We start from the raw sequence: 14,514 nt of genomic DNA, 5'->3' as shown, positions 1-14,514 counted from the left end.
TCAAGGGAAATAGCATGCCATTCCCTTAAACTATTTAATATAAACCTACCCTTTTTTAAAATCCTTTTTTGATATTACATATTCTAAATAATATATAATAATGAAATACTTGATTTCTTAAGTACTTAGACTTCTGTTTTACAATGTATTTTTCTTTACCAGTGATAAAAGCTGTGTCACATAATTTATCCCATAACTGCTCTATTTCAGAACACTCAGCAGTCACTTGATTTATAGTATATGAGAGGGGAATGAACTTAGTCCAAAATATCCACAAACTGTACTTTGGCTTCCTTTTTTAGAACAGGAAGTAAAGTTGCTAACACTCTAAGCATTGAGTGAAAGAACAAAGACTCCTACAGCAGAGGTTATATTCCTGGAAAGGGCATCCTAAGCGACATTATGTGGACCAAGTTTGTTTTTCCCACAGAACCAGTGTTAAAGGAGGAAATTCCTATAACAGTTTTCAACTGATGGAATTCTTCAACAGTCAACTAGTGCCCATGTTTTTAGTAGGATTTGTACACACACACAAACAAAAACATACGTAAGCAGTTACTCAAATGAATACAAATGGTGTGTGCTTTTCAGCATAAATCTAAAGTCTATGAAAACCAATTAGCTGATTAATATAGCAGCTAATCACATTAAATTGTATGTATGAAAGTATAATATGTAGTGTGACATGTGGAAGTCTCATACTGTATTTAAAATTATCTTCATCATTTTAGCTTTCCCAAATGAGAAAGAGATAAAATAGAATAGTAGAATTTATCAGAATAGTAGAATTCAGAATAACCTTTCTTTGGGGAGAGTGTCTTTTTGAGCATCTTTGAAGAATCTTTTGAGAAAAGTTAGGGTTCTTTGGTCATTTTTTAAAAAATAAATTTCCCCAAAATAAGAACTTGGTCTTCAGTGTTCAAGGCTGGTATCCATTTCCTCAAGGTTGTCTGGGCAACACATGTTTATGTTCTGCCTGCCAAAGTGCTGTAACATGGGTGTAAATGGCAAAGAGCTGTAAGCATGAATCACCCAAAGTTGAATAGTTGTAAGTTGAGAACTGCCATCAAAACCTGGAAACAATGCAGGCAAACTCCCAATACCTCTAGCACCTCACAAAGTAGCCATAGCAAGTGCTGAATAAATGCTTGCAAATGAATGAATGAATGAACTAACTGTTGGAACATATAGTGATGTCTAATTATTCTCAGTAGTAACTCTCAAACACTTTAGTCTTAGGATTCCTTTATACTCTTAAAAATTGTTGGGGACCCCCGCCCCAGAGACCTTTTGTTTCTATCAGTTTTTACCAGATTGAAAATTAAGATTTTTTTTTTAGCGGTAAATGGACACAATACCTTTGTTTATTTATTTTCATGTGGTGCTGAGGATCGAACCCAGTGCCTCACATGTGCTAGACAAGTGCTCTGCCACTGAGCCCCAAGATGTTTTTTAAACATAAGAGTTTTCCATTAGCCATCAGAGATGACATGGTATGTCACATAGCCTCTGGGAAATTCCACTGTATGCTCATGAGGAAATTCAAGTAAAGAGAAAAATATAATGTCAGTATTATAAAAACAGTTTTCAACTTAGTACTCTTTCTGGAGATCCTCCATACGAGTCCCTGGCCACCCTTTGAGAACTGCTGCTCTGAGATTGGCACTGACTGGATGGCTGCCCTTAGGCAGGTAACCATCCAAGCATCAGTGCCACATGTGATGCAGGAGTGTGAGGAACAATGCACATAGTGGTGAGGAGCAGCCCTGCAGAGCCAGACCACATAGGTTCCAGTGCCAGCCAGACCACATAGGTTCCAGCGCCAGCCAGACCTTGACAAGTGCTGACCTTCTGCATCTCACTTTCATCTTCTGTAAAATGGGAATAATAGAAAAAACCCTATATCATTACTATACATAGGAATTTGTGAATTAATATTCATAAATTACTTAAAACAAGTGGGGTACATGATGTAACAATACATGAAGGTCAATCATTATTGTTTCCTTCATCTTCATTGTCACTTTTAAAGTTTTAGAACTCTACTGAGCCCATTATAGGCACACTGTGAGGTCGCTGCTGTGATGCTCTTAAGAAGGGATGCCATATTGAATTCTGTTGAGTAAGATGAGTAGGAATTTGTTTACATATAAGTACTTTATAAATATTGTGTGAGGTAATCTGTAAAATAATCTGAACACAAATCTCTTGCAATAGTAGCACAAATAACTGGCTTGTTAAAGTAAATGCTAGCCCTGTATTGGCCAGGGCATTTTGGAGACTGAAAGGAAATCCTATTAAGTACTCTGGAGAAAGGTAAACTGGTGCTATCTTGCACAAACTAATATATAACTAACCTTTAAAGATAGTCAAAAGATTTGCATATGCCTTATAATATTGTTTTAAAAATACCCTTTCCTCAATTATCTTACAGTTGTGTCAGTTCTGCATCTCTTCCATGGTACAGCAAGGCATACAGATTATTCAGATTGAAGACAAGACTACAGTAATCAATAACACACCATATCAGATATTTTATAAACCACAGCTATCTGTCTCCAAACCCCATTCTGGAAAGGAGGTAAGCAATTCATAACATAATTGTTTTGTCTACATTTTGCTTAATTAACAACAAATAGGATCAATTTTTTATAGCCTAGGGCAAAGAATAGGCTAATGCTGAATATAGGTAAAGAGAAATCCACTTATTGTGGCTCTAATTAAAGCCATGGATGTCATGGTCAGTACTTCCAAGGTAATTAATGATCAGAAATCCTCCAGAGCAGCAGGTCCTGACACTGCTGGATTAGTTCTGCCTGCGCCCCATCTGCTCAGAGGCTCCAGCATGGTCCTCTCACAGGTTCACTGAACCCCCACTAGCAAAGCAGTGGGCCCGAGGACCAGCTCTGAGTTGCACGAAGAAAACATCTGCCCCACAGGTTGCAGCAACTGAAGAGCTGGTTTGAGTAACTGGAGTGGACCAAGGGCAAGAGCCAACCCGAGCCACGAACAGACCAAGCCAATGATCTGGGGCAGTGAGCTTTGTGTTCACACAGAGTGAATGTGAAAATGTACCAGCTCGTTTATGTTAACATCTCAATGGCAGAACATGTAGAAAATAAATCCAGGAATGTTGAGAGGTGTTCTTGATTCAGCTCTGTACAATGAAAATGAATAGATATATTTTAAGAAAGTAAGTAGAGATTGTTTTAAAAAAAGAAAAACTTAACAATATGCCAAGGAGTATGCTGATATTTAATGTTAATGAAACTGTCCTATGAGAAAGTATTATCTTTCTTTATCTTTTTCTGCAGTTATTATTATTCCTTACATTGTTTCTAAAAATTATATTAGAATAATTGATCAGGATAAAATCTTACATTTTTTAGACAGTGTGTTGTGGTATTTACAAAAATGTGGAACACTAGAATTCCTCCCTGGTTCATTGATAAAAAATAAATAAATAGGTGACCAGAAGTACCCAGTTGATTATCCAATTAAGAAATAGAGGTCAACAACATTTGCTTTGACAAGAGAATCAGCATGCCTCTAGATAATTGTCCTAGTTCTTACTCTAGGACTTCCTGAAACATTGGACCAGATGACGTTTTCTCATCTATAAAATAGGCATCATTTTGCATTCGTTGTAGGTTTAATGAGAATTAAATAAGTTAACTAAGGAAAAAGGATAGGTGCTTAGTAAATGACTGTAGCCAGCAGCATCTGCAGCATCGACATCACCCAGGATCCTCTATCTCCTCTGTTTGCCTAAGCTTCCTGGATGAAGAGGAAGACCCAGTGTGCCCCTATAGCTGAGGAATATCCCCTTTTCCAACACTGACTCTGCTTCAGGCAGATGTGGAATTTTTCAAGAGGCATGATAATCCCTAGCCTCTCAGGAAGACTGTGGAACAGTGGGGAAACCCCAGACTCAGAAGCAGAAATTCTGACTTCTGGCTGGGCTTTGCCACTTCCTGGCTTTGTGATATTGGACAAAACTCAGTCAAAAGCAGCTTCCTGCTGGGCATGGTAGCATGCACTTGTAATCCCAGTGACTCAGGAGGCTGAGGCAGAAGAATTGCAAATGCAAAGCCAGTCTCAGCACTTAGCAAGATTCTATCTCAAAATAAAAAGAACTGGGGATGTGGTTAAGCACCCCTGGATTCAATCCCTGATACCAAAACAAAACAAACAACAGTAACAACAAAAATGAAATAAAAACAAACAGCTTCCTCAGCTGTGAAAGAGGACATTCAAATATATTATTCCTTGAGGTTCTTTTTAAGTCTAAAATTCAGACACTAATGCCAGAAACAGTGTAAAATTCCATCAGAATTTGCTCCTCCCTCAGGATGAGCCTTACATAAAATTTGTCTTCTGAACTCCCAGTTTCCTGTTCTGAATCTTACCCAGATCTCTTTTCCTGACATCCCCACCAAGCCACACCCTTTCAGTGTAGCCAAACCTATCTACTCAAGAGGACTTCCTCCCCAACACATGGTATTTCTACCCTGGTGGCATAGGGATTTTTGCAATACCTGGAACCCAGTGGGAACTGTGCATCATCTTTTAGATCACCCCAGCTCTATCATGTTTCAGTATGCCCTGAAAAGCAACCCTGCTTCCAGTACTTTAATTGTCTCATTAGGGCTTTCTTGTACCAATAGACCCACATTCCCAGCTTGGCCACTTTCTGAGAACACATGGTTATGGTTTCTTAGAAGCTATGCTTTTAAACCTTAACTTCACTGCATTGTTGTAGTAACTATGCCCTCTCTGCATTGTCTTTTCTTTTTCCAGTATTTTCATGTTCCAGACAGTGCTACTTTCAGCATTTGCCCAGGTGGAGAGCAGCCTGCTATGCAACCCAGCTCCCTTCCTTGCTGGGATTTAATGCCTGACATTGGGCCATCGATGTTGGATGCATCCTTACTTCAGAAACAGATTTTGCTGGGCTTTTCTCCTGCTGCAGGTGCCAACAGCTCACAGTGCTGGAGCCTGCCAGCTCTAGTTAAACAAGAGTTTCCCAGACAGAGTGTGGCAGTGCCCCTTGGGAATTCTAGGGAAAACGGATTCTGTACCAGGTATTTTACATATATGTGAATGCCCTTCTTTGCCTGTCAGTGTCACTGTCCATGGAGATGCTGAGAGACAGAATAGGTGCAATGTTCCACATATGTAAGACTACATTTTACTTTTATCTTTAATGACTTTTAGACATTATATATAGTTGGTCAGATGTTGTGATCACATATGGGTTGTCCCAGTGTACTGCTTAGGAGATTTTTTCTGTATGCATCTTATCCTGGGGGAAAATGATGTCATTTGTACCACAGCATAGCAGCAATACACCATAATGAAAAAGATTACCTTCTTTTAGGAGTTCTTAGCCTCTGTAAAATGGTGAGAAATTAAGGCTAAAATATGAGAAAACCAAGTTGGGAAAGCTTTTTCTTTTCTAATATTGTACTTTTATTTCAAAATGGAATTTTTCACAAAAAAATCATCTAGAGAGAGAACTTAGATAAACACGATCCACAGAAGACTCTCTGCTGTGGTTGTTTCTGCACACCAGTTGCCAATTACCAATACCAATTATGCAAATAACAGCCACAGAATCAAGGCAGAGACATGTAATGGTTTCTTCATACTGGACTTCTATTTTGTGGTTGTTTTGCATGCAATCCATTCTTTCTACAGCTGTCAGGAATAACTTATTTATGGTATATATAACAGCTACAAAAGAAAACATATTGTGACCTTATGGGAGGTACCTTATGCTCATGATCATGAATTTATAGGTTTTTGGACTTCAGCCATCCTAACTTTTTTGATGTATACAAAGATTTAATAGTAATATTTTAAAAGATAACAGCTTAACTGGAGTTGTCCATAGTGGTAAGGCCCTATTCCACATCCACATACTTTCTTCCTTCACAACATTCACAAAAATCCCTGAGTTTACCAACATTTTCAGCCTTAACCCTGCAAAGAGGGGTTGCCCTAATTTATATTCTGGTTTTAGATAATATTAAGCATGTTGAATTTAAGGAAGTATTCTTGAAAGGTATACAAACTTCTGTCTATAAAACAAATCTTATTTTTACAGTAAAAGTCAAAATTTGAAGGAAAACTTTATTTGGAAATGAAGCTTAAAATTCTAAGAATTGTAATATAGGGGCTGGGGTTGTGGCTCATTGGTGGAGCACTCACCTGGCACATGTGGAGCACTGGGTTCCATCCTTACCACCACATAAAAATAAATAAAAGTATTGTGTCCACGTATAACTAAAAATAAATTTTAAAAAAAGAATTATAATATAAATTAATCTTGTCTATAAATATTAAATCTAAGTAGCTCTAGTTTGGCCCCCAACTTTCATAGCTATCAAAAGAAAATTGTCTGAGTTCAGCTTTCCCAGCTCTTCCAAAATTAGTCTAAGAAAGGATCTTCCCTATTTATCTAAGAGCTTCACTCTGAAAAGGAATGCACTTTCTGCTCATCTCCCGGTTTCCTCATCTCTTTCCTCCCCTCACTCTGTAGTGCACATTTGATGGTATTATCTTTCACCAAATGCTAATGCACTATTCACTTTGGCATCTTAGACTACTGTGATCTTTGGAAAGAACTCACATTGGCAAATTGGAAATAGGATAGATGGCAAACAGGAAATTGTTTAATGTGCTATTAACCCATTTTAATAAGCATAAACAAAAAACCACATTCAGCAAATTAACTAATTTATTTTATTACTTCTGACAGTGTATGTAATTTGAACTTCAGAGAGAATCTTTTTCCTGATTTGACATGAAATATCATTTGATAGTCTGTAGTACATACAATAGGAGAGTTTCTCTTTCTATTACAGAGGGCAATCTGTGCCCAGGCAGCTATTTTTCTTATTGCTAGCAATACACCTTTGACCTGGTGGTCAAAATGTAGATCCTGTGAAGCCTGACCATCTTGTGAAAATTGACAACCAACATTTAAGTCTGTCTGTTTTTATAATGGAAATGGACAGACATCCACATTCTGAAGTAGTCCTTAAAGTAGTTCACCTCTTCCTTTATCAGAACTTACTGAGCACTTTTGGAGAAGATGGTACCCTGTCTGAGTAGTTTAAGATACATATGCATAGAGGAAAAGGGTGGAAGGACAAGATGACTGTAGAGTTAGCTGTAGTTCTTTCTGAGTGGTAGAGTTATGGTTTTTAATCTTTTAAATAATTCCTCACATTTTTTGGATATCTTACAATAAGTATGTTACCATTTTAAAAAATCAGTAAATATTCAGTTCCTATACTAAATTAAATGAAGGGATGGCCTCATTTTTCTGGAAAAAATCTCCCCTAAGGTATAAAAGAGAGGCATTTTAGTGTTTGGAACATTGCTAATCCAAGTAAACATGATCAAGAGAGAGAACTTGCACTTTTTTCTAAACCATCTCTGTCATTTGATTTGATTCTATTTTAGGGCTATAGCACTGACATATCAAGAACACTTTGGAGTGACTTATTTAACCCTCTCAGAAGACCCTAGTCCTCGAGTCATTTTCCACAACAGATGCCCAGTAGCAATGCTTATAAAGGAAAACATTAAAGGTATATTTTATAGAACTGACTTTAAATAATAAAACTTTCTTTCTGGAGGTTTATTTTTTATTTAATAGATACCTGTATCCTCTGAAAAATGTTTAAATAAAAGTATTGCTCATCCCTTCTTAAGAAGTTCATTTTACCATGTAATGTTTAATACCCCTGTCTTTATGGTTCAGACCTAAGTCTGCATATGCCTTTTTTTTAATTTCAGACGTCCCAAAATTTGAGGTTTATTGCAGAAAAATTCCTTCTGAAAGCTCAGTTCATCATGAGCTCTATCATCAGGTTTCCAGTTATCCAGACTGCAAGACCAAAGACTTACTTCCTAGCCTCTGTTTGAGGACAGAGTTGCCAGATGAAATAACCAGTGAGTGGAGTGATGCTGTTGACATCAACAGTCAGGGGATGCAGGTCAGTAAGCCATGTGTCCCTGCCAAGCCCCAAGGGAAAATTCCCCTTTCTGAAGCCTTGTTGGTTTTTTATTTTAAACACAGCTTTCTAAATGCTGGACTTGTCTCTATGTAGGGGTGTTTGTGTATCCGTTTTTACATCCTCATCTGACTTAAATTCTTAAATACAAATATGTATCTCCAAAGTATACTATGCAACTATTCACCAGAGGGAGCATGTGGAAAAAATCAAGTCATCTTGGTTCTAACACAGGTCAAAAGTGAGGCACAATTATTAGACTTCTTTATTTAGAAGTAAATTCGTTGTCCATATTTTAGGATGATCAAAATACCAACCCTAGATTAATTTCCTTTTTTGAAAATGTACCAATTTAAAAATGTACATTTTTATACTAGTAAACCTCTGCAAATGTAAGTATAGTTTTTAAAAACCTGAGCAGGGAAAATATCCTGATTTGTTTGTCAGACTCTGAATGTGAGTGGTATTTTGTTGAAAATAGCATATGAATTTGTTATTTTCTTTCTGCTGTACGTGAAACCTAATATTTGTAAGTGTATGATTCAGTGGTGTTAAATACATTTACAGTGTTGTACAAGCATCACCACTATGTCTAAAACTTTTTTTATCATTCCAAACAAACTCTGTGCCCATTCAATAATAACTCATTATGCCTCCTTTCCCCAACTCCCAGTAACCTCTATTCGGCTTTCTTGTCTCTATGAATTTGCCTACTCTCAGTACCTCAGACAAGGGGAATCATAAACTATTTGTCCTTTTGTGTCCGGTTTATTACCTTATTTTCTTAAAGGCTCATTCATATTATAGCATGTATCAGAACTTCATTCCTTTTTATGACTGAACAATTTTGTGCTATACTTTTTTAGTTCTTTCACATTTGTTAGTTCATTTGGTCTTCACAACAAGCTTATGAAATAGATCCTTTTGTAATGGTTATAAAATCCATGTTAAAGTTATAAATATATTTGTAGTTATAATGGCTTATTTAATAATCACATACTCTACGACAGTCATTGTGCTAATAAGCACTTCTGCTATTATTTAAGTTTTACAGCAGCCATACAAGTTAGGGCTTGTTGCAGAAATAGAAAATGAGACCTGTAAAAGTAGCACATTCTCATTCCCATTCCTTACAAGATGAGAACCTGGGATTTTATCCAGATTTCCTGGCTCCAAAATCCATGCTGTGAAACACTGTGCCACATGTGCTACTTCTTTACTTGGAATTCCTTGATTCCTCTTGCCCAGCCCTGCAGGCACATTCTTTCTCATCTCAAGATTCTCCTAGAGCCTCTGTGCAGCCTCCTTCCTCACCTCTGCAACCCCTCTATATGCTCCTCCAGCAAGTATAGCATTTAATTGCACTTATTTCTTTAAATGATTTCTTACTACATCAAGATTCCTGGCAGTTAGGTAATACCTTATGCGTTCCTAGCCCACAGCAGAGAACCCGTCAACACAGGAAGATCTTAAAAATCAATGGAATAAATGAATGTCTGAATGAATGAACTGAAAGAGAAAATGAGACATTGTATGAAGAAGGCCAAGAGGGTAGCAGGTGCAATCCAGGGAAACTCCAACTGCAAATAGAGAGCAGTGAAAGAAAGGAGAAAAGGAGACAAGTGGTAGGAAGAGAACCTGGGTGGAGTGACAGGAAAGCATCCAGAGGAGAACAGTGACAGGGTGGAAAGTCCTGGAGGGAAGCCAACTAAGATAATGATGAGAAATTATAAGTTCAGAGTGAGCAGAAGTGAGGGAATAGAAGAGCAGATGAGTGTTGTTCTCTCAAAGAGTGTGGCATAAGAAAATGAGATCAGTGGGGAGAAAGCACTACACACTGTGGGAGAGAAGCCAAGCAAGGAGAGTGGAAAATATGAGCAAGGATGTGCCCAGAGACTCAGGTCCAAGGCACAGGCAAAGTAGTTGAACTTGACTAGAAAGACCACTCTGTTTCTCCAGCAGGGGAAAGGGGCAAGGATGAGCACAGATGCAGATAGAAACGTGAAGGGATGGGGCCAGGAAATTAATTGAATTGGTTCTCAGTGCCTCGAGTTTATTTGTGAAGTTGGAGTGAATGATCTGCCAAGAGAGAGGGAAAGAAGAAGAGGTGTGGGGAGAGCAGTAGCTGTGGAAACAGATGAAGGATCTGGCCAGGGATAAACAAAAGAATGACTGAGCAGCCGGCAGCGCCGCACTCACTGGACACCTGCACTTGCAGCAGCCAGGGGCGTGCGTTCCATCAGCAGTGCTCATTTGATGAACACTGAAAATCTGTGGAGTCTCTGCAGCTCCTGGAGATGTTCCCAGTCTTGTTAATTCACAAAGTGAATATTGTAAGCTTCTCAAGGGTTCCTAAATTCCCCTGCACTGGTCTGAAGAGTTTTGAAATCTTGCTCATATATGACTTGGGAATTCTTTACGATAGGCATTCTGCCTGCCAAACTATATTTTGGGCGCTCCTATTCACTCTAAATTTCCTCGAACCTTTGTAGTCAGGGATACTTCAAAGCTCAGGGAAGGTGCTCTTTCCAACACCCTGATCATCCGTGGTCAGCAAAGGCTCAGGTTCCATTTTCCCATTGATCTTTCAGGAGCTGTGTGCCATATGTCCTACAGACCATGGTGCACTTCCTCCTCTGGAGGAAGGCATGCTTCAGACCCTCACCGACATTTTCTCCATAATACCCCAGGCATATAAATCACTGGGGAATGAAGGAGTTGTGTCCCTGATGAAAGAGCAGCCCTTGGGAGGAGCGGGTTTGTCTTCTCAGGACCTCCCCTCAGCCCTTGGTCTGAGAGAAGGGATGCGAGTTTCAAAGCTGGCCTAGACAAGCTCAAGGGAAACACCAAAGATCTCCATTATGCCGTTAGGAAGAAACTCTTTTGGGTTTCATTAGCCCTACTATCCCCGGGCTCAGTTTTGTAAATAAGACAATCTCATATTGTACAATTTTAAATGCAGTGTGTGAAAGAATGTGCACAAACAGGTTTATAATCTCACAGACAAGCATTCTTTGTACCAAGAGTTATAAAGAAGACCTCACAGCAGGCAGGCCACAAAATCCAGATTATGATGTTGGTCTGGGCTTTCTGGAGTTGTGTCCTTGGCTCACACCTGGTTAGAAGACATCTTGTGGTTATTCAGCCAGAGGCCCCAAAGTGACAACTGATTATCATGTGACAGTGGGTGGTAACCTGACTTTAGGAGGGGGAACCTTTAGGCTCTTGATAAATTAATAAAGGCCTAAGAAACAAGTTTATACTGATCATTTATACTGCTTCTGTCAGCACAATAGGTTAAAATTCTGTCATAGTGTATGGAATTTCAATATCTAATAGAAACATTATTTTTGACAAAGTTAGGAAACATTACTTTAAAAAACCAAAACAAAGTACAAAGAGAGCACATAGAAGTTTCTGCTTAACAAAAATATTGTAAAGCTTGCTTTATTCGTTCAATCAACAAACAGTTACTGAGATTCTAATATGAGCCAGACATTAAATTGAACTACCTAAAATGTACTGAACCAAAAAAAAACGCAGCCCTTGCCCCCAGGGAGTTTACATGTGAAAAAGGTAGATAATAAGGAAGTAATCACGTGGAGAGTTGTATTATCATAAACTCTGGTGGGATCAATGAAGGAAGGGAGTAGGTGTGCTGTAGGAGAGCACAGTAGGCCAGTCTGAGGGGCCACGGATTGTGTCTCTGTGAGGGGCTTTTCATCTATGCCTTCAAGGATGCAAGGCATGAACTTATGAAAAGTAATTTATGCACCCCTGAAGAATGAGCAAAGTAGAATGCTCAGTTTGAAATACCCTCCCCACTTCCAAATTATCCCTTTGCAGGTGAATATCCTTCTAAAAGGATCAGGTGAATTCTCATGATCTTTGGCTCTTAACAGAAGTATTTAGTGGGGTCAGTGTCACTGGTTCTCAATCTGTTTATGTTTGGGAGGGGAAGAGGCATAGAGTGACAGTTTGTGTTTATATGGCTCTGTGCCATTGAAGTGCTCTCCCACAATCTGTTCTTTGATTTGTTCAACAAATTTTTATTGAGGGTCTATCAAATTATGCCCTTATTAAGGCATAATTCCTACCTTTAAGGACTTAACTAAATTCATCCAGTAAAGAACAATAATTTTTATGTTTTTTTACTGATGAGAGGTTTGAGGCTTAAAGAATAATCAGCTAAGCTGGCTTACAACTGAGCAGGATCAGGCTGGCACCTGGCTGTGCTCACAGCTCTCCCAGAGCTGTTTCTCTTCTACACCAAACTGCGGTCACTGGTTGTCCTCTGTAGTCCTGCTGACTAAAGATACTGCTACCTGAAAGCTCATCAAAGCACAGGTTAGAGAACATTTTCTAATTTCTCCTAGTGCGAGAATGTCTGCATGACATCTTATCTCAGAAAGTCCCAGTGTCATAGTCATGGCTTAGTCCAGTGGTGACTGTAGGAAACCTTCTTCTTAATCCAACTGAAAACTCTCCCTCAATAGCATCTACTCATTCATCCTTGTTTTGCCCTGTAGGGCTTCGTGGGCTGACATCCCCTTAAGTAGAGCCACACTGTAATTTTTGATGGAGGCTTCAACATCTTCCCCAAGTGTTCCCTTATCCAGGCCAAACATTTCTGGTTCCTTGAGTCACTCCTTTAGTGAATGTGATTTCCAGACCCATCACCAGTTTCCCTTGTCTGAACACACCAGTGTGTTATGTTCCCTTTTAAAAATCTGGCAGCAGGAATTACATGCTATATTCCAAATGTGGTCTAACCAGCTATTACCTCCCTGTGCTTCCATTAATAAAGTAGAAGATTGACTTCGCTTTTTATTAACAAGTTCAGACTGTTTGTTATTATTGAACTTGTGGTCAACCACATCCCCCAGGTCTTTATCGTATGACTTGCTATATAATTGACTTTTTGAACCCAATGACAGGACTTTACATTTATCCCCAATAAATTAAGTCTTGTTGCTATTGGCCTAGTCCAGCTTGTTGAAATTACTGTTAAAAAAAATTGTGATGCTGTCATCTAACATATTAAGTATCCATGGTAGCTTTACATCAGCTCTAGATGTGGTGAGCATGCATTTTCCATGTTCATCCAGGTCATCAGTAAATATGTTGAACAGGACAAGTCCAAGGCCTACAGTATACTGTGGAGGATCACTGGAGACTTCCCTCCAGTCAGCCAATAACGCCAAACTATATCATCTAGCCCACAGTTTTTAGAAAATATACCTGTAAGTACTTTTAAACTGTAATGTGCAGGATCTTATCTGAAAGAATGTCATGAAGTACTTTGTTAAAGTTCCTTGGTGAACCAGAACTCAAATGTGTGATCAGTCCATCAAGTAAACATCACACAGATGTGACCCCAGGCACTGATGCTTAAAGTCACAGGTGGTAGTTTTCAGAGATATACCTACCTCCATACAGGAATTTTTACATAGAAAAGCAAAAAATTGTGGATCCAAGTGAAGATCTGATTTAGAAAATATGTAGTGCAGGTATTTTGACTTCTTGCTTACCTCTCTCACATCCCCCTCACCCCCATTTCAGGGCCAGAAGCAAGCTGGCACCCACTTATGAATGCTTGCTTAGTCCCCTGATCTAGAGTCTCCTGTGTGCTTTTAGTTTGTTCTGGCTGAGTCAAAACTGTTACCACAGATATTCAGAGTAAAGATCCTCTAAAATATTTTTCTAAAAGTATACAGAGAGAAAAATTATATCCAGAATATCTACTTTTATCTTTTCATCCCTATCCAACATTTTCTACTTTAATCATCTTAGAAATTCATTTCCCTTTCTTTCCTTTCTGTAGTTTCTCATAGTTCTAGCTACTGTCTGTCACCCATCACTCCCAGATGTGTGTGTGTGTCCCTCATGTCCCTCCTGAACTCCAGTTCCAGCTACCCACTGAAGATCTAGACCTACAAGCAACTCACACCAATGTGTCTAAAACCAAGATGATCATTTCCCAGACCCCAAGCCATCTTCTCCTAGCATCTCTGCTTCAGTTAATGTCATCACACTTTTCCCAGAACACAAAGCCTTAAGTAATATAGTACTGAATACCTGTTTTTTTTCTCAAGCACTTCAAAAGTATTGGCATTAGTCCCTGTCATGTCCCTTCAAAGGATGATGCTGCCTGAAACCCCTAGAGGTGATTTTGCACAGCATAACTCAGTCTGGAGTTCAAACCCAGTATGGCCTAGCTTCTAGACTTGGCTTCTCCCTCTTGAATTCCAGTGCCTTCCTTTTTCTTCCTTCCTTCACACATCCAGGGAGTTGCCTGCTTCTTTCAAGGATATATCAGACATGTCTCTGAAATTGGTGCCTCTCTCTGTTTTAGGCCTTTGGTTCATCATCTCCATCTCAGATTTTAGGAAGAGTGACTTAAATGGTGTCTCCATTGTCATCCTCTCTACCCTTAAGTCTGTGTTCATAACTGCTACCAATGCGATTCCTAAAACAGTCCAGCTCA

At 38.9% G+C, this 14,514-nt stretch overlaps 1 protein-coding gene across 4 annotated transcripts in view; it reads left to right on the top strand.

The window, feature by feature from the left end:
- Nucleotides 1-14,514, top strand: part of Vps13b (vacuolar protein sorting 13 homolog B) — an 829,431-nt gene that overhangs the window by 782,058 nt on the left and 32,859 nt on the right. For all 4 annotated transcript variants that reach the window (XM_047551787.1, XM_047551802.1, XM_047551778.1 and 1 more), the window contains exons 51-54: nt 2,435-2,581; nt 4,801-5,084; nt 7,474-7,601; nt 7,810-8,009. In XM_047551787.1, coding sequence (XP_047407743.1) covers nt 2,435-2,581; nt 4,801-5,084; nt 7,474-7,601; nt 7,810-8,009 — 759 coding nt within the window. The remainder of the gene's footprint in view (nt 1-2,434; nt 2,582-4,800; nt 5,085-7,473; nt 7,602-7,809; nt 8,010-14,514) is intronic.

The sequence above is a fragment of the Sciurus carolinensis genome, chromosome 1 (assembly GCF_902686445.1).
Source record: "Sciurus carolinensis chromosome 1, mSciCar1.2, whole genome shotgun sequence".
NCBI lineage: Eukaryota > Metazoa > Chordata > Mammalia > Rodentia > Sciuridae > Sciurus > Sciurus carolinensis.
This window is presented reverse-complemented; position numbering and strand designations above follow the sequence as displayed.